This window comes from Misgurnus anguillicaudatus, chromosome 11 (genome assembly GCF_027580225.2).
Source record: "Misgurnus anguillicaudatus chromosome 11, ASM2758022v2, whole genome shotgun sequence".
Taxonomy (NCBI): domain Eukaryota; kingdom Metazoa; phylum Chordata; class Actinopteri; order Cypriniformes; family Cobitidae; genus Misgurnus; species Misgurnus anguillicaudatus.
This window is the reverse complement of record NC_073347.2, coordinates 4,264,012-4,283,887: the sequence shown is the minus strand read 5'-3', so window position 1 is coordinate 4,283,887 and position 19,876 is coordinate 4,264,012. Positions and strand designations below refer to the sequence as shown.

Here is a 19,876-nt window from a genome sequence, read left to right as displayed (position 1 = left end):
GGGATTGTTTATTTATGTTAAGATTAATTTTGAACTTAAGTGTTAAATGTATATTGCTTGTGTATTTATGTATATGATTTTCATTTTCCCTATGTGTGTGTATATTGGTTTAACCCTTAGTTATATAGGGTTCCTTCTCCTTGGTGAAGTCAGATTTTGTTTGGTTTGGATGTTGTGCTGAGGTCTCTCCGTGAGGAGGATCCCAGTTAATTTCAGTAAGGGAATAAAAATCCTTTTTGCTGATGGCAAGCAGTGTGTCCTGCCTATTTCTCTGCTCACATCCCCACATAATGGTGGCAGCGGTGGGATGTTTCAGAAGAGGCGCACTGTTTTGTTGAACTTCCAACTGTGATGGCACCAAAACGATCACGAACTGAGACACAAGCATTGGGGGACCCTGAAAATGATAATGGGCCGGATCCCCAAGGAGCTGGTGGAGGTGATGGAAAGCAGATATCTTCAGAGAGTTCTTCTAGAGATATTGCTGAACTCAAAGACATGTTCCAGAGGTTTGTGGTGGACCAGCAAGACAGACAAGTTCGCCAAGAACAAGAAAATGCACGACAAGAAACTAGACTGAAGTCTTTGCAACATCAATTTCGATTACTGCAGGGATATCATGGCTCAGTGGGAAGTCTGCAGCCTGGAGGGAGTGAAGGTCCAGACACTTATGCCAGAAATGCTGATAGAATTCAACATCCAAGTGTTGGTGGTCCAATGAAAGAGCCAAAGATGCAACAGCTTGGTGAGATGGATGACATAGAGCATTATCTGACAACCTTTGAGCGAATCGCTATAGTCTGCAGATGGCCTACAGAGGATTGGGCTATTCGACTAGTTCCTCTACTCACTGGCAAGGCTCGAGCTGCCTATGTGTCCATGGATTTGGAAGAGGCAACTGATTATGAGCAGGTGAAAGAGGCAATATTAAGAAAATACTCTATCAACGCGGAGGTGTATCGACAGCGTATCGACATTTCGTTCTATGGAAGTGTTGACGGAAGAAACTCCTAAGGAGCTGTATGTTCGGCTGAGAGACTTACTCAACAAGTGGGTGAAACCTGCAGAAAAGACTGTTGATCAGTTTGCAGAGACTGTCGTTTTGGAGCAGTTTTTACGAATGTTGTGCCCTGAATTACAAACCTGGATTAAAGAACATGATCCAGGGTCTGCTGAGGAAGCTGCAAAGCTTGCGGAAGTCTTTGTGGCAGCAAGGAAAAGGACTGAGCCTTGGAGTTATGCTCACTGGAAAGCAGTAAGGGATAAACCTTCCTCTCGCAAGACCACCTCACTGCAAGAAGGCGGTAAGAGTATGGGTGAGAGACTCTCTAAACAGACAGAAATGCCTAGTTTTTCTGTTGGGACTATTAGGTGTTATAGTTGTGGCCATATAGGCCATAAGAAACCAATGTGTCCAAACTTGAATAAGAAACTTTCCAGTGTCTGTTATGTTCCAAAGAATGTGGTACCTGTATCCAGTATTACCTCAATGCCGAATGATGTTACAATTCCTGTAGACATTAATGGTAAAAAGGTGATAGCTTTGGTAGATACAGGATGTACTCAAACTTTAGTAGAAGCTGATCTTGTTTCTGAAAGTTCTATGGAACATAAATGCTCTGTTATGGTAAAATGTATTCATGGTGAAGAACGGTCATATCCTACCACTGAAGTCTATTTGGGGGTTAATGAGCAAACCTTTAAAATGAAAGTGGGGTTAGCATCAAACCTGCCATATCCTGTGATCATTGGGCATGATTATCCTTTGTTAATGGACTTACTGCATCCAAGTAATATGTGTAATGTGGTATTAACCCGTGCAAAGACTAAACAGAGTCAGAATCAGGTGGAGAATGAGACAAACTCCCTGAATTGCCTTCCTTTTTATGATTGTGACATTCCAACTCACCCAGTGAAACCTGTGAAGACTAGAGCAGAGAAGAGGTCAAACAAGTTTCAGGGAACAAAGGTCCAAGTCTCAGATAGGGAGGGTTCAGGAAACCTTAATGTGGAAGGGATAATTCCTGCTGATATGTCTGAGCTACAAAAAGTAGATTCTGAAATTGGACCAATTTATTCTAAAATGGTAGAACAGGCAAAGCAAGGTAGAGATATGGTACTTTTTAAGGGTTCTACTTTTTGCCTGATGAATGAACTTTTATACCGTAAGACTCAAAACAGACAACAAATGGTTCTACCCATGAATGTACGCAAGGTAGTGTTAAAACTGGGACATTCTATACCCAGACACTTTTTCTGGCCAGGGATGACCAAAGATATAGCTGAGTTCTGTAAAATGTGTCCCGAGTGTCAAAGGCTCCTTTAATGCCTCTCCCCATAATAGACGTGCCTTTTCAAAGGCTAGGCATGGATATTGTAGGCCCTTTAGAGAGGAGCAAAGCAGGCAACAAATACATGCTAGTCATTTGTGACTATGGAAGTCGATACCCTGAGGTCTTCCCTTTAAAGAACATCAAGGCAAAGAGTGTAGCTTTTTGTTTGGTACAATTTTTTTCCAGAGTGGGGTTTCCTCTTGAGATATTGACTGACAGGGGAACAAATTTTACCTCAAAATTTCAAAAAAGGTTTGAAGACCACCCCTTACCATCATGAAACTGATGGTCTTGTAGAAAGATTCAATCAAACTCTTGTTCAGATGCTTCGCAAATTTGTAAGTGACACAGGGACTGATTGGAATCAATGGCTACCCTATTTACTATTTGCGTATAGAGAAGTCCCACAGGCTTCCACAGGTTTTTCTCCTTTTCAGCTTGTCTATGGCCATGATGTGCGGGGTCCTCTCTCTCTGTTAAAAGAGTCCTGGGAGCAGAGTTTACAGACCCCTAGTCAGGTAAATGTCATTGATTATGTGTTACAGATGAGGGAGAAATTGGAGAAAATGACCAAGTTGGCGGTAGAGCACTTACGAGAGGCACAGGGCAGGCAGAAATCTTGGTATGATGTAAAGGCAAAGCAGCGATCTTTTGAGGTAGGTCAGCAGGTCTTAGTCATGCTTCCCACAGAAGAGAACAAACTGTTGGGAAAATGGCAGGGGCCATTCAAAGTTACCAAGAAATTAGGATCCACAACTTATGAAATTGCTACTCCTGGTAGGTCACGTTCTCATAGAACATTACACATAAATCTGTTGAAGGAATGGTTTCCACAGAAAGAGTCTGCGAACGTGAACTTTGTTCGGTTGGTAAAAGATGAAGATGAAGAAGAACAACAGTATTTGTCTGTTAGTCAGGAAACCACCTCAGTTAATCTTGATCATTTATTAGGGGAGCAGAAAGAACAAATTCAAAAGTTGTGTGACCCAGAACTGTTTAAAACCACCCCTGGTCGTACCACTCTTATTCAACATCAAATTGTGTTGAAATCTAATGCTCAGGTGAAAAGGATGAGTTACCGTATTCCAGAGAAGCTGGTATCTGCATTTACTGAGGAGGTAAGAGTAATGCAAGAAATGGGCATTGTTGAACCTTCTCAAAGTGAATGGTGTAATCCAGTTGTGCTTGTTCCAAAAAAGGACGGTAGCTTACGGTTCTGTATTGATTTTCGGTATTTAAATTCAGTCTCTAAATTTGACTCTTTCCCTATGCCTCGTATTGAAGAGCTGATTGAGAAGTTGGGAAAGGCCAAATATATCAGTACAATTGACTTATGCAAAGGGTACTGGCAGGTGCCTTTGGCCCCTGAGTCTCAAGAACTGACTGCTTTTCGCACCCCTACTAGCCTAATGCATTTCAAAGTTCTCCCTTTTGGGCTACATGGGGCTCCCCCAACTTTTCAGAGGTTAATGAATACTGTTTTACAGGATTTAGGGGAATTCACCGGAGCTTATCTTGATGATGTGGTCATTTTTAGTGATAGCTGGGAGACACATCTTTATCACCTAACAACAGTGTTCCAGCGAATTAAAGATGCTGGTTTGACAATTAATCCTGCTAAGTGTTCATTAGCCAAGAATGAGACTGAGTATCTGGGCTATGTTTTAGGTAATGGTGTTATTAAACCCCAAGTCCAGAAGATACATGCCATCCAGACTTGCTCACTTCCAAGCACAAAAAAACAGGTTAGGTCCTTTTTGGGATTAGCAGGATGGTATAGGAGGTTTATACCTCATTTTGCTACTAGGGCAGCTCCTTTAACAGAGTTGACACGGAAGTCAGGCCCAAACCAAATTCAGTGGACTGAACACTCTAGACAAGCTTTCCAGGATTTGAGAAATGCATTGGTAACTAATCCTGTTTTGTACAGTCCTGATTTTGACAAAACGTTTGTTCTTCAGACAGATGCTTCTGAAGTAGGATTGGGAGCTGTATTAAAGCAAGAGCAGGAAGGGGTTTTACATCCTGTGGCTTACTTGAGTAGAAAACTTTATCCTAGGGAGACAAGATATTCTGTCATTGAGAAAGAGTGTTTGGCAGTGAAATGGGCTCTAGACTCTCTTAAATACTATCTGTTGGGTCGAGATTTTTTCATCCCCACAATAGGGTTAGACACTAATTTCATTAATTAACTTCAACACTGATTTGCAGTTACTTTATTAACAGTAATTATTTTTAACACCTGGGGGTGGATAATTACGGAGCCCTTCTGATGACATGGTAAAACTTTTTTTTTAAATCGTGGCCACGAATTAGCAATTCGTTCCCACGAATTATTAAATCGTGCGCACGTTTTAGTAATTCGTTCCCTCGTTTAAGCTAAATCGTGCGCACGATTTAGTAATTCGTTCCCTCGTTTAAGCTAAATCGTGCGCACAATTTAGTAATTCGTTCCCTCGATTAAGTTAAATCGTGCCCACGTTTTATGAATAAGTGCCCAGAATTTCATTTAAACCATCGGAATAGTGACGCTTATCGCAGCTCAATGCATTAATACATTGCTATTAAGTATAAAATTCATACACCTTAGGCTCGTGTATATATACAGTTTTATTCCTTCCCAGAATTACATAAAAAATATTGGGACATAACGTGAGCTAACGCATTGATACAGTGCTGTATAAGAATCAAATTCATACATCTTGGGTCTTAAACCGTTTTATTCATTCCTGCCGGGAATAATAAAAAATAAACCATCGGGGCATTAACATGACGCTTAACGCATAAATACAGTATGTAAAGATCAAGATTGATCTATATACCTTATTAATGAGCCATATTTCATATACAGTTTTATTAATTCCTGTGCAGAATAAAAAAAAACTTAACACAACCGACATTAACATGACGCTTAATGCAAAATCACTTTATTAATAAGTCACATAGTTACACATAATTATTTATTCCTGCACAGAATTAAAAAACATATTGGGACATTAACGTGAGCTGGCTCATGATACAGTGCTATAAGGATCAAACTCATACACCCTGGGTCCCATACAGTTTTATTAATTCGTGCCCAGTAGGCCATTAAAAAGTAGGGACATTAATGTGACGCCTAACGCATTAATACAGTCAGGGGCGGAGTGGGACCAAAAAATCTATTGGGAAATTCCGTATACCACCGGCCCTCCGTGGTAAAAAAAAAAAAGGTCTTGTATTTAAACTCGGGTAAACAAATCTTAACCAATCTCCAAAAAAAAAAAAACATTTTCATAATAATAATAAAATCATTAAATCATGGATAATTTTCCTAAATGAGTAACTATACAAAATTATACCTGTTCGAAAGACGGAGTTGCGCACCTGTCAATCAGCTATTACATAACAGAGCCAGGCCAGAGATGAACGTGTTCATGAATAATGTGTGCATCTTTGAATAACTTTAAATATAATTTTTGTCATATAAAGTTTTGATAGATAATAACGTTTTTTCCACTGTTATTGCTCATTTACCTCAGAGTTTATTTCAGTTATTTTGCTGTTTTTCCGGTAATAATAATACAACTTACATGCCAATCCTGCTTCCTTGTCTTTTTATTAATTTCATTATGTTGTTATTTGAAGTTATGTGGATATTTATTGCCATATAAGACGTTCATTGCTGTTATATACTCTCGACTAATATTTAAATCATATGCGGAATAATGTGTGCATCTTTGAATAACTGCAATAATACAGTTCCTTTGAAAATAATTTTTGTAAAAAGTTTTGAGAAATAATAATGTTGTGAGGATATTGCCATATTGCAGTTAAATACTCTCGTTTATAATATGAAAATCACTTAGTAGAAAATATATAATGTGATACTGCAAAGTTACCCTTCTTATTTGTATTTATTATATAGCCATATGGAGACAAACCTTTGCAAATGTGCTGATTTGATCCATTCATGTACTGACCACCAAGCTAGAGATTTTAAACATCCTTAATCCACACTTTCTATAAAATAGTCTATCTGCTTGATGGATCAATCCGACCGCATATGTACTGCAATAAACAAGCATTGAGCGGCGCGGCTTTTTACATCAAAGGCCGACAGGCTATGCCATTTGGGGAGGAGCCGTTCAATGATCCCCATATATTTTTAAAAATCCCTATGGTTGGACCTGCCGAACAGGTTGAGCACTTTTATGTTAAGCAAAGAGGCTGCACAGTTTGACCAGCGATGCTAATGCATGCTAATGCATTAAATACAGTAAAAGATCCAAATCAGTATTAATAAGTCATATACATATTCTGTTTTATTTATTCCTGCCCATATATTGTCCCAACATATTGGGACATTACCGTGACGCAGGAATTAATTAAACTAAATAATTCAGGGGCTTAAATATGACTAAAATAAAATAACTTAAATCTCTTTATGTCACTTGGGTGATTTTTTAGTTGGACAAACCAAAATAAATTAATTACTGCGTCACGTTAATGTCCCAATATGTTTTTTAATTCTGTGCAGGAATATGTGACTTATTAATAAAGTGATTTTGATCTTAAAAGCACTGTATTTAATGCATTAGCATGCATTAAGCGTCATGTTAATGTCCTAAAGGTTGTGCCAAGGTTTGTTTCACTCTGCACAGGAACTAACAAAACTGCACATGAAGTACGGCTCACCAACAAGGCACATAGATTAATCTTGATCTCTAAATAGCACTGTATTTATGCGTTAAGGGTCATGCCAATTTCCCGATTATCGCTTTTTCTTATTCCGGGCAGGAACGAATAAAACGGTTTAAGACCCAATGTATGAATTTGATCCTTATATAGCACTGTATCAATGCGTTAGCTCACGTTATGTCCCAATATATTTTATGAAATTCTGTGAAGGAGTTAATAAACTGTATTTATACAGAAGCCATAAGGTGTATGAATTTTATACTTAATAGCAATGTATTAATGCATTGAGCTGCAATAAGCGTCACTATTCCGATGATTTTAATGAAATTCTTGGCAGGAATTTATAAAACTGCATTAAGTATGCGTCATTAATAATGGCTAGAGTGAATTTGATCTTGTTAGCGTTGTGTTAATGTCCAGATGGTTTAAATGGGATTCTGGGCACTGATTTGTGAAGCGTGGCCGCGATTTGACTTGATCGAGGGAACGAGTTAATAAAACGTGGGCATGATTTAGCTTAAACGAGGGAACGAATTACTAAAACGTGCGCACGATTTAGCTTAAACGACGGAACGAATTACTAAATCGTGCGCACGATTTAGCTTAAACGAGGGAACGAATTACCAAATCGTGCGCACGATTTAGCTTAAACGAGGGAACGAATTACTAAAACGTGCGCACGATTTAATAATTCGTGGGAACGAATTGCTAATTCGTGGCCACGATTTAAAAAAAAAGTTTTACCATGTCATCAGAAGGGCTCCGTAGATAATAAATAGACAAAGTGTTCTTTTAACGCTGGGGATGGACGGTCCTGTGTAGTATCGCTATTCTACCACTAGATTCTCTGCGTACGCATACTCCGAGGGGTGCATATATTTACACACATTTCTACGTATAAGTGCAATTTGATAAATTCCACACTTTGCGTAAAACTATTCCTACGCACACTTTACACACACTTCTGTTCGTACGCACGCTTGATAAATGAGGCACCAGGGCCCGGTTTTTCAAAAGGTTTAATCTGGATAAAATTGATCCGGATTTAGTAATCCTTTTTTTTGCGATCCGTGATCACATAATCCATCTTACTTTTGAGCCAGTTTTTCAAAGCAACATCGGATTGAATTAATCTGATTCGGATAGGAACTTTTCAGGATCACCAAATCTGGATAACCAGTGATCAAACAGGATAGGAAATCAAAATGTAGAACTATAGATATGTAAAGAGCAACAAGTAGAATTGTGGGGTCATTATAAGTTAATTTTTATTTGAAATGAAAACACACACACACATTAAAAAAAATAAAAACAAGAAAAACCCCACCCCATCCTCTTCCAGCAGTCCATTCATCTGAGACCTACAACACAAACACTGAATATATATATATATATATATATATATATATATATATATATATATTATATATTATATATATATATATATTAGTGACAGAATAAAATGTATTGCTTTTGGTCAATTTTGACAGCTGTTTGGGGATTATTTTATGGGGCCAAACTCTTTCTACTTTGCTGTAGGCCTATACTGAAAGGCTGAATATGTTAAAGCCTACCTAATCACTGTAACCTGATGGATGAACAAATAAAATTAAAACCTTATGAATAAATAGGATATCTTGTAAGATACTGCAATATCCAAATATAGTATTATTTGATACATTTTTAAAGTTTATTACATTTTAGGCATGAAATCCACGCTAAATCTACCCTTCTGATGGGATCAGTTTAATCCAGATTTTTTGGATCAAAGTGATCCAAATCCTACAAAAAAGTTCTAAAAAACCCAAACTAAAGGTTTGATCCTAATCAAAACCAAGATTGGATTACGTGATCTAATCGGATTATGTAATCCGTTTTTCTTTTGAAAAACCCATTTTCAAGATTTGATCCAATCCGTTATCCAAAATCCTAGTGGCTTTCCACACAGCAGGGCCCAGTTTTTCAAAAGTAATCCACTAGGATTTTGGATAACAGATTGGATCAAATCTTGAAAATGGGTTTTTCAAAAGAAAAAACGGATTACATAATCGGATAAGATCACGTAATCCAATCTTGGCTTTGATCCGGATCAAACCTTTAGTTTGGGTTTTTCAGAACATTTTTGTAGGATTTGGATCACCTTGATCCAAAAATTCTGGATTAAACTGATCCCATTAGAAGGTTGGATTTAGCGTGGATTTCATGCCCTAAATGTAATGTAAACTTTAAAAATGTATCAAATAATACTATATTTGGATCTTGCAGTATCTTACAAGATATCCTATTTATTCATAAGGTTTTAATTTTATTTGTTCATCTGTCAGGCTACAGTGATTAGGTAGGCTTTAACGTACTCAGCCTTTCAGTATAGGCCTACAGCAAAGTAGAAAGAGTTTGGCCTCATAAAATAATAAAATTATTGTGGAGTATTTGACATTAAGTCTTTTTTTATTCAATACATCTATATTTGACTTGTTATAAATATCCTCAGTGTTTGTGTTGTAGGTCTCAGATGAGCAGACTGCTGGAAGAGGATGGGTTTGTTTTTTTTAATGTGTGTGTTTTCATTTAAAATTAAAATAAACTTATATTGACCACACACTGGCTATTCCACTCGTTGCTCTTTACATATCTATAGTTCTACATTGTGATTTTCTATCCTGTTTGAGCACTGGTAATCCAGATTTGGTGATCCTGAAAAGTTCCTATCCGGATCAGATTGATCCAATCCGATGTTGCTTTGAAAAACTGGCTCAAAAGTAAACTGGATTCTGTGATCACGGATCGCAAAAGAAAGGATTACTAAATCCGGATCAATTTTATCCGGATTAAGCCTTTTGAAAAACCGGGCCCAGGAGACTCCTATGCGGATCCGCGTTCAACACGCCAAACCCGCGTGACTGTCACATTCGTTTAGGAGCCGCACAGAGGACCAGCTCCGCCTCCGGTAGCGCCGTAAATTCTTCTGTCAAACAGCGGATCCTGAATGGACCCATGTCGGATCTTCGGACGCGCCTTTACTGAACGGTTTAACTATGCACACCTGTCAATCGAGACTTTCTTTGCTGGGACATGGTTGAGCTGAACCCTCTTTTGAGTAAGTATTGATTTATTGATATAATTGTGGCAGTAAACATTGTTTTTTAATCATCCTGTATACTAATGATTGGAATGACATTGATATTAGGAAAACTTTAGCATGTTCAGTCGTGGATAATGGTTTAGCCCTAGCTGTGCATTGTTAAAGGAATAGTCTACTCATTTTCAATATTAAAATATGTTATTACCTTAACTAAGAACTGTTGAATCATCCCTCTATCATCTGTGTGTGTGCACGTAAGCGCTGGAGCGCGCTGCGACGCTACGATAGCATTTAGCTTAGCCCCATTCATTCAATGCTGCCATTTAGAGATAAAGTTAGAAGTGACCAAACACATCAACGTTTTTCCTATTTAAGACGAGTAGTTATACGAGCAAGTTTGGTGGTACAAAATAAAACATAGCGCTTTTCTAAGCGGATTTAATCTTTGGCAATTTAATCATTGTTTGACTCGGTTCAGACTCACAGTCACACTGCAAGATGCCATCATGTGACCTAATCAGTGACTAAATGAATGCAGGTGTCAGTCAGAGCTGTCACAGGCAGAGGCTGACCACAGACTTTGTGCGTCACGCCCCTCCTTAAGTTCCACCTCGAGGAGGTCCCCAAAGCACCCCAATGACCAGACACAACGAGTAAGATAAGTAAAATACAAAAATCTTTATTTAAATGACTTAAAATCAGTTGGGAGTGGGGAAGGGGGGATTTAAAATAACTGTCTTTCTCTCTTCTCCTCCAGGAGACAACGGGGAGCGAAGGGAAAGGGGGTTCAGCCAGGTAAGTAGGCCTTGTGGTGTCGATGTTTCCGTGGCGCCCTTTGTTCCTCCTGAAGGCAGAATCAAACACACGATACGTATTAGGAAGGGGAGGGGGAAAGGACAGGCAGCACTACTTGGCCCCTAACGGGGAAAGATGGATCCAATCCTACTCCTAGGGCTTCTCTGAGCCCTCGACTCCAAGGGCCGTACTAGGCCCTGAGTGGACTGAGTTTGGAATAGAAAGTACAGGTGAGTGTAATATTTGTTTCAACTCCTATGTGTCCCTTCCACAGATTCCTCCTGTCTACGTGTGACTACTTCAAGGTAAGTGTAGCGGTGATTATGGGCGGTGGATACCACTGACGGTCACAAATTGCTAATCCAGCGTGAGGATTTCTTCGAGGTGAGTATGGCGTTTAGCTAGGCAGCAGTAAGTATCACTGACATTCACAAGTTTCTAGTTCAACGTGAGAATTCCGTGCCAATGTCCAGCGACAGGTAGGGAGGGGGGGCAGGTGGAGCTAGTGTTTCCTCGATAGCAAAACTCTAGGGTGGGACGTCCAACCTGCGTTCGTCCTCGTGGCGTACACGTCCTTTTCCCTTCCTCCTAGAGGCGGGTGGAGAAACAAACTGTGGGGAGGGTGGGCCACTCCGTTCACACAGCCACCATGGAATACACACACACAGCGGTTAGGGTTTCATGCAATGCCCCCGACATTCCTTCTGATTAGACAATAGTATCAAAGACACTTGTTACAATACCTCACTTGAAAGCCAGTACCCACCGGTGTTGACTGGGGTTGTAGCGGCTTGTAAGCTGCAAGAGGGGGGACCGCCGCGGTAGCGGCTCACTTCCGTCTCTGCGGAGCCTTCTTTATCTGGGGATAAGTGTAGACAACAAGAGAGACACAGCACGACACTGCAAAAAGCCTCAGGTGCACACACGCCACAGGCACAATAACTCACGGCACTCCACACACTTGGGTGAATTTGAATAGGGCCTACACTTTTCCTCTGAACAAGACTCACCCCAACAGGAGACTTAACAGGCGTAGCTACCACAATGCCCCACTTTGGTGGTAATAATTCCGCCAGCAACACCAGCTACTGGGCTTCGGCTCGCCCGCCTACTTCCACATGAACGGCGGGGCATTGTAAACAACAGATTAGATCCACAATAGTACTTGTATTTACTTCAAAGATGTAGCTGCTTTGGTACTCACTCTGTCCAGATTAATGCTCCCTCTTTACCTTTCCTTCTTTCCAGATCCTTATAGTAAGCAGAGCTGCCAGCGGGGACTTCGCTCACATAAATGAATCCAGAGATTCCTTCGGCGTGATCCACACAGTCGGTAAGTATTATTCCTTCTCTCACTAACTCCTCTCACCTCTACGCCACTCGTCGTTGCCTTTTTCCTCCGTGCTTTGCACGTCTTCTCCAGATTTCAAACGGTTTCCAACCCACTTCCGGATCGCTGCTTGCCTCTCACTCACCACAAACTCCTTCAAATCGTGTGCCTCCTTCCTACATCTTCACACGCTTTTTATATCCCTCCTTAACCTCCGATCCATCCAATCGGAGATCGCTGCGTCAGATCCCACACCTGTTGCGAATTTTCGTGATTTTGGGCTTCCCCGGGTATACCCGGAAGTGCCGGTGTTAAGGATACATTTATTCATTCTAGTGAAAAAACTGTACTTTTACTTCATTTGGTGGCGTTACTATGATGAGCATACTTGACTTTGGATGCTACATACTATAAACATTTGTCTGTTTGATGACAGGTGATGTGTTCAACCTGGCAACAGATCGGGCAACGAGGAGACGTGTAATGGGAGAAATGATTAAATAATAAAAACATTTTTGTTGAACAACTTGTCTTTCTCCAGTTATTCATTCTCAGATGTTTTAGCTGTACATAGTGCAGCATTTCATTAAAGTTGTACCCTAATAGATCAAGCATTTTATGTTTGCATTGACCTGGGCCTATAAAGCACTAAATTAGGTTTGACCACAAAAAGACATTTTTTAAAGAAAAACAGAATACGCTATAACCTATAACTGTCCATAAATGTAAATGGCGATTTAATATTTCCATTGAGTAGTAATTACTTTTGTACATTAAAATGATATCTTTTAGTGAAACCTTTCTATTAGGCCTATTTACAATATTGTTAAAAATACAAGGCAATAGAACAGATAAGGTTCTATATTGCTGCAGTAGCCAGGCCTAGTGATAGTTTTGGTTTTAATCTTTAGTTTAGTTTATCCTATTTATCCTACAGTAAGAACAGAAGGGATTTTGAATTTGAAAGTGAGATAAACAGGTCCAAAACGGACCCGGTCCTGATAGCAATAAGCTCCGGAGTGAATTCGTAACGGAACCGCTCCGAAGTCAGTAGCTCCGGTCTGCATCCGTTGCGGATCCGTCCCGGAGCTTATTTCAGACTTTTAATGAGTCAGTTGCGGGTCCACGGCGGATATATGAATCAATTTGCGCCAAGGATGCGGAGCGTATGCAGCGCGAGTCCACGGCGGGTCCGCGATCCGCCTTCATTGCGGATCCGTCACCGCGCGCAAGTGGACGCCGACACGGGTCCGTTTTGCGGGGTTCGTTCCGGAAGCCGCGATACCTCCGCGACTGATCCGCCACGGAGTCCTTTTACTGTGTGGGTTACTTTAGAAAAACTGGGCCCAGGTGTTGGAAAAAGTGGATCAGGATTGTCTGTAACTGGATGTGATGCAAAACCAAAGCATACAAATGATGTGCTCAAACTATGGTCAAATTGCCAAGCTGCAACTTGACTGCTAAACACGTGATAAACATGTGCGACTCCAGGAATACAGAAGTGTGTTTAATGTTTTAGTAACCTTACCTTACCAATCTGTTACATTCCTAATTGCGTTGTACATAATCAACGTGTTTCAGGGTGGGAGGGCAAAAAGGAGCAACAATAATGTATGGTATGTGGAAAATATTGTGTTTTTTGAACCAGGAATCATGCAAAAACTTTTTATTACACCAAATAATTTTGTTTTTATCAACGTAATAGGTGCCCTTTAACACACACATCTTTCAAAAAGCTTTGCTGTCTGACAAATGATTATGAGCAGCCATGTTGTTCCAGCCAGGCCTTTAAGCAAATCATAATTTGTTTAATTTGTTTATTAAAAAATAATAAAATATAATTGGCCATTCATGCAGTTATTAAAACGTTCCTAGACTATCACACATACAAAATACAAACATTAAAGTTATATACGGTACCTTATGAGTTATGCACATTGTTAGTAAATTATTGAAACAACAGCTAATTTGGTAACACTTTACAATAACAGTACATGAATAATCATGTACTAATACATAAATTAATAATTACTTTAATATGAAGTAATGATAAGTTAAGCCATGTACTAATCAATAACTAACCATACCTATGTCATGAGTCATATGAATTCATGCATGAATTACAGCCACCTTAACTACACATTAATACATGTTTGTTAGTTAATGCATTAATTAACACTTTGGGTAACCGAAATCAAACATGCTCTAGAACAGTGGTTCCCAACAGTTTGCAGGATCTGATGCTTTGTTTGAGGTCAAATAAAGATACATAAAATGTTCCACTTATAATTTTAGAAACAAAATATATTTTTCAAATTAATATGCTCACAATCCCAAGATAGCAGGTAGTTAAAGTATTTTATTATGTAAGATAAATGTTCCCTATTTTTGTGTGCTTGTCAATGTAGATTGCAAAATCAAAAGGAAGGTGGATGTAAACCTTACAGCCTACAACAGGCTGCCTGCTCGTTGCACTTGTGGTCTGCTGCTTTTGTCGCTGTCAAAATATTTCAGTTAAAAACTAGTCCTCAGAAATGACAAACATAACCAAAGTCACAATGCCAAATGTATAGTGTTCATATAGAGACCATCAAACAGTCAAATCATACCAGTTTATTTGTGAAAGCTATTATAATGTTATCTTGATGTTATTTTAATTATTGTTTATTTAATTTTTCGCAATTAATTGTATCAGGATCAGGGTTCAGCCAGGGGCGAATCTACGGGTGGATTGACAGCTTGCCCACCCAATCAGATTAATGGAAATACATTGTTTTTTCATTCAAATCGTAACTCTTCAACCATTTGAACTATCAAAAAATTAGAATTGCTCCTAAAGAAGACAAATTGCGCTTTTTGGCAATATATGGTTTATTACGGTAATGTCTTGCTTTCCGTCCACCAATCGCTGCTGTTTTCTAGAGCGGAAGAGGGCGGGTTTGAAGAGAGTGCGCGGTAGGTTAGATGCACTGAGTGAGTAGCAGATTCGTGTGTATGCGTGGATCACTGCGGTAAAGAAAAGACTCCTAAATTAAAACGGTGTAAACCAGCAACACTAAAGTTAACTCGCTCTTGGTGGCTCGGGACTCGACGGCCCGACTGGACTGTTTAAGTTGATTTTCAATAAAGCAGTGTTAAATTTTTTGTTTCTGGGTCCTCTATGTTTCAGAACCAGTGCTTAGGTAAGCCACGGACGTTTAGCTAAATAAATGCTTAATGCTTAAATAGTTCATCGTAAATCGTTGTAATATGCTTATGACTTGCGAATGTAATGCTTATTTAACTGAAATAAACTAGGCTTAAAGGCGCTCTAAGCGAATTGAAGCGTTTTAGACCATAAAACATTTTTTGTTACATACCGGAAAAATCTCCTCACTATCTCCTTGCTGCCTGTCCGCTGATCAAACTGTAAAAAAACGCCATCTCTGTAGACAGCCCAGGCTTCACAAACGGAAATATCAACATAGTGGCCAAACCCAGCCAAACCTAGCATCACAAAACAAAACAAAGTATTCCAGCCAATAAACGACAAAAAGGATTTGGGGGTGGGGGTTGGGCGCGTTCATGAAAGCACTGAAGGGAGAGGGAGGGGGAGGGGGAGGAGTTAGCTACGCTCCGTCTGTTTGAAAACAGTTTCAAACGTCAACAATAACTAACGTCTCGCAGATTCGCTTAGAGAGCCTTTAATGACTTATGCAGCCTGCATATCCGACCTCCGGAGGATGCAGCCTTCTGTTTGAGAGACGGCCGATTGTAATACAGTTAGATTGAATAACGTAATTCCATCTTAATATGTACAAAACTGACGGAAAAACAGTTATTTATCCTCCCAATTAACGCAAGTTAAAAAAATATGTGAATTTTTCTGGCCCGCAGATGTATAGATGCCCACCCATCAAAAACACTTTCTGCCTCCGCCACTGGGTAACTTATATCTGCAGCAAACTTAGATGCGAAGCTACTCATAAACTAATATAAATTCATGATTTGTTAATGTATGATAAGGTCATGACTTTACTTAAGGGGGCACATCATTACTAACTCATCGTTAACTAACTTCTCATAAACTATAAATTCATGATTTGTTTTGGTATGATTAGGTCATGACTTTACTTGAGGGGGCACATCATTACTAACTCATCGTTAACTACTCATAAACTAACATAAATTCATGATTTGTTAATGTATGATTAGGTCATGACTTTACTTGAGGGGGCACATCATTATTAACTCATCATTAACTACTCATAATCTAACATAAATTAATGACTTGTTAATGTATTATTGTGTAGGACCTACCCAATGACTTTTCTTGGAGGGGAACACTGTTAAAAAGTTATCAATTACACATTTTATACAAATTCAGCTCATCAAAATCCAAATTTTTGGTGGTTTTAAAGGAGAGGAGCAAATATGAAAATTGGTCAGACATTTGGAAGGGGTAATAATGGCTTAAAAGAGGAACAAGACAGATACTTTATGTGCATTTTGATAATAAGACGAGCCAGTTCACACAATAGCCATCGTCTGTACGCTAACACTGATTTAAATTTAGAAAGTATAGCGTCTGTCACTCTTAATGGCAGCAGTGGAACTAATTTTAATTATTAATGCATAATTGTACATTTAATGATTAAGGTTAACTGTAAATGTTGCAAGAAATCCAGTGCCATTCAATGTTTTTGCTCAGCTGCAGGAGCAAATGTATAAACAGTTTTGCATTACAAACCTAAACATTTTGCAAAAGTTATTTTCGTTCTTCTAGAGAGCATTTTTGATATGGGGTACGCAAAGTGTTAATTAATGCATTAACTAACAAACATGTATTAATGTGTAGTTAAGGTGGGGGTAATTCATGCAGGAATTCATATGACTCATAACATAGTTACGGTTAGTTATTGATTAGTAAATAGCTTAACTCATCATTAGTTCATATTAAACTGATTATTAATTTACGTATTAGTACGTGATTATTCATGTACTGTTATTGTAAAGTGTTACCGCTAATTTGACCACGTTCATTGATCAATGTGGATTCAAATTCAACCAAACATTTTCATTGTCAACATACTGTTGTTTCTCTTATTCACATTGTAGTAACATTTTACATAAGCAACAGTTTAATATTGTTTAACACATTTAACATCGCACATGACTATTAGTGAAATGTTCTTTCATTTATCAGTGTGGTTCTTCAGATTCTCATTGCGATGGTTTTGGTTTGTTTGGTCTGGTCTACTCCACTGACAACAGATTTCTCAAAACAACAACAGCCTGCAGGTATAAAAGTTGGTTATTAACCAATTGATCCAATCATAAATGACATAAAGAACTAAAAACCCTCTCTTGTGCTTTAATGATTTCCTTTTTGTACTGTAGGTCAGTGGTTCTCAACTGGTTTTGCAGGACCCAGAACTTATTTTTCATCTCAACACTGGACCATACATACATACAGTCACGGAAAAAAGTATTGGCAGTGACATAAATTTTGTGTTTTCAAAGTTTGTTGCTCAAAGGACAACTTGGGCTATTGTCCGATTCACGATTTTTCATTTTCTTTGGTGTGTAAGTGTGTTTTAGTAAATGTTAATGATATGCAAAAAGGGACATAACCCAAAGTAAACGATGATGTGAGTTATCGTCTTCAACATAAATCTCGTTTCTTAGACTACAACAAACGCATGGATTGTAGGCAACAGTTTACTTCCTGGGATTGGTGATGTAGACAAGACCGACATTATCCTAATTCCCCCCTTGTTGACTCACAGCCTGTAAGTGAACTCGTGTTAGCATCGCATTGTGAGTGAATCTTTCAAACATGGTAAGGAGCGACACATTTCCAGCTGACATCAGAGGTGTTCAGGACAATCACAACATACAGATTAGCTGTCCAATCAGGGACACAGCGCTTTTCAAATCGACGAGTTTTGTTCAAAATCAGTCCGTTTTTAGGAAGAGAGTGAAATTTGGAGCCACAAAAATGTACGGTATGTGGAAAATAATGTGTTTTTTTAAAACCATAAACCATGTGAACACACTGTATTATACCAAATACACAAAATAAAGTTTTATAGCAATGAAATAGGTGCCCTTTAAGCTGTTGTGGTTGTTTCTTGTGCAGAGTGATCAGATGCCTTTAAAATATTTGTAAAAGGTTTGCCAAAACAACCCAAGCTTTTCAAAAAAAAAAAAAAAAACAAATTTCACCGTTTTTGGCCCTGACACAAAATGACCAGCTAAAATCATTTCACTAATATCAGCAGCTCGAAATGTAAATGAGTTCTAAAAATGGTTACCTCCAAAGAAAGATGTGCAGCCATCATCGCTTTACATCAAAATGGTTTCAGATGCAAAGAAAGCCTTAAGAACATTAACCATGGTTTTACTACGGTTAAAAAACATGGTTACTCTAGTTTTGCTGATAGTAATCAATACATCAAAAAACATGGTTACTACACTTTTACCACAATAAAACCATGGTTAATTTTCATACGGGAAGGCTTAAGCTTGGGTGACCATTAACGATGTTGCTTGTCCAGAAAGCTCAGAAGAAGAACACATAAATTTGTGTGTTAGTTTTAGCATTGTTTAGTTTCTGTCGGCTGTTATGATCCTTGTGTAGGTGATATGTTTTTTATGTCTGTTTTATGGGATTAGTGGTGGCTGGAGATAAGGCGCACCTGTTTCGGAGTAATGATTTAATAGCATCTCATCCAGTGTTCACTCTCTCTATTAGAACAGAATTTTTTTTTGTATTATTGTTTTGTACCTTTGGTTAGCTAACTATTTCTCTGTTAGATAAATCTTTTAAAGGGAAACTTCACCAATTTGCATTAAGCTTTGTATATTTAGAACCCCAGTCATGTTTTTGAATGGTCGTGCATTATTCCCTCAGTTTCCCCTGAGAGGGGAGAAATACAGATTTCAGTCAGGCACTTCCTTCTTTCAATGATGTAAAAATCGTCATTTTGCGTCATTGAAAGAAGGAAGTCCTGTGTCTTTGTCGAGGGTGAAAGACTACAGACGCTCATTCCTCATTTTTCCAAGCTGGGGGCTATGGGTGGGACCCACTCACGCTACAGACCTATTACAGATCAGTGGGTGGGACTTACGAAAACATACGAACGCAGACGGAAAAAAAAATGATCAGCCGCCATCTTTATGCTAAGCTAAGCTAACCGACGCTGTGGAGCCAGGCTTGATATTTCACAAAAATGGCGGAAGGTAATCAGAATGATATGGAAGAGGTTGATTTCGAAACCGTGGTGCTCGAATCGGATGTTCGTGGCTCCCTTTTTGAGCCACAATACAGCAAAGAGCAGCTGAGGCAGATGGAGGAACAGGAGGCGGCTGCGGCTACTGCCGCCGGCGAGGAGCCAGGACTGACTCGAGCTTCGAGGAACTGGTGGTGCCTGTGCTCTCGCTGTATGCCTACGGACACAGAAATTGAGTCCGTCTGCTGCAGAGAATTTGACAGATGCCAGTTTCTTCTGGACGAAATCGCTACCTCAGATGAGGACGTTTGTGTGGTGAACCACCCAAGCTTCGCACCGCATATGGACAGCAGCGTTTTGGATACATATTTCAGAATACCGAAGGTCAACTGGAAGCGACAGCCAAAGCCTGCAGGGACAAACGGACGTCTGAGTATAAAGT

General features: G+C 39.1%; 1 protein-coding gene across 3 annotated transcripts in view; it reads right to left on the bottom strand.

The window, feature by feature from the left end:
- Positions 1 to 17,200: 17,200 nt before the first annotated feature.
- The window catches only part of LOC141368762 (membrane-spanning 4-domains subfamily A member 15-like), a 41,971-nt gene continuing 39,295 nt past the window's right edge, over positions 17,201 to 19,876 (bottom strand). The window contains exon 6 of one of the 3 annotated variants that reach the window (XM_073872873.1): positions 17,201 to 17,494. In XM_073872873.1, coding sequence (XP_073728974.1) covers positions 17,456 to 17,494 — 39 coding nt within the window. In that variant the 3' untranslated portion in view covers positions 17,201 to 17,455. The remainder of the gene's footprint in view (positions 17,495 to 19,876) is intronic. The other 2 variants (XM_073872872.1, XM_073872871.1) reach the window with 2 other exon arrangements.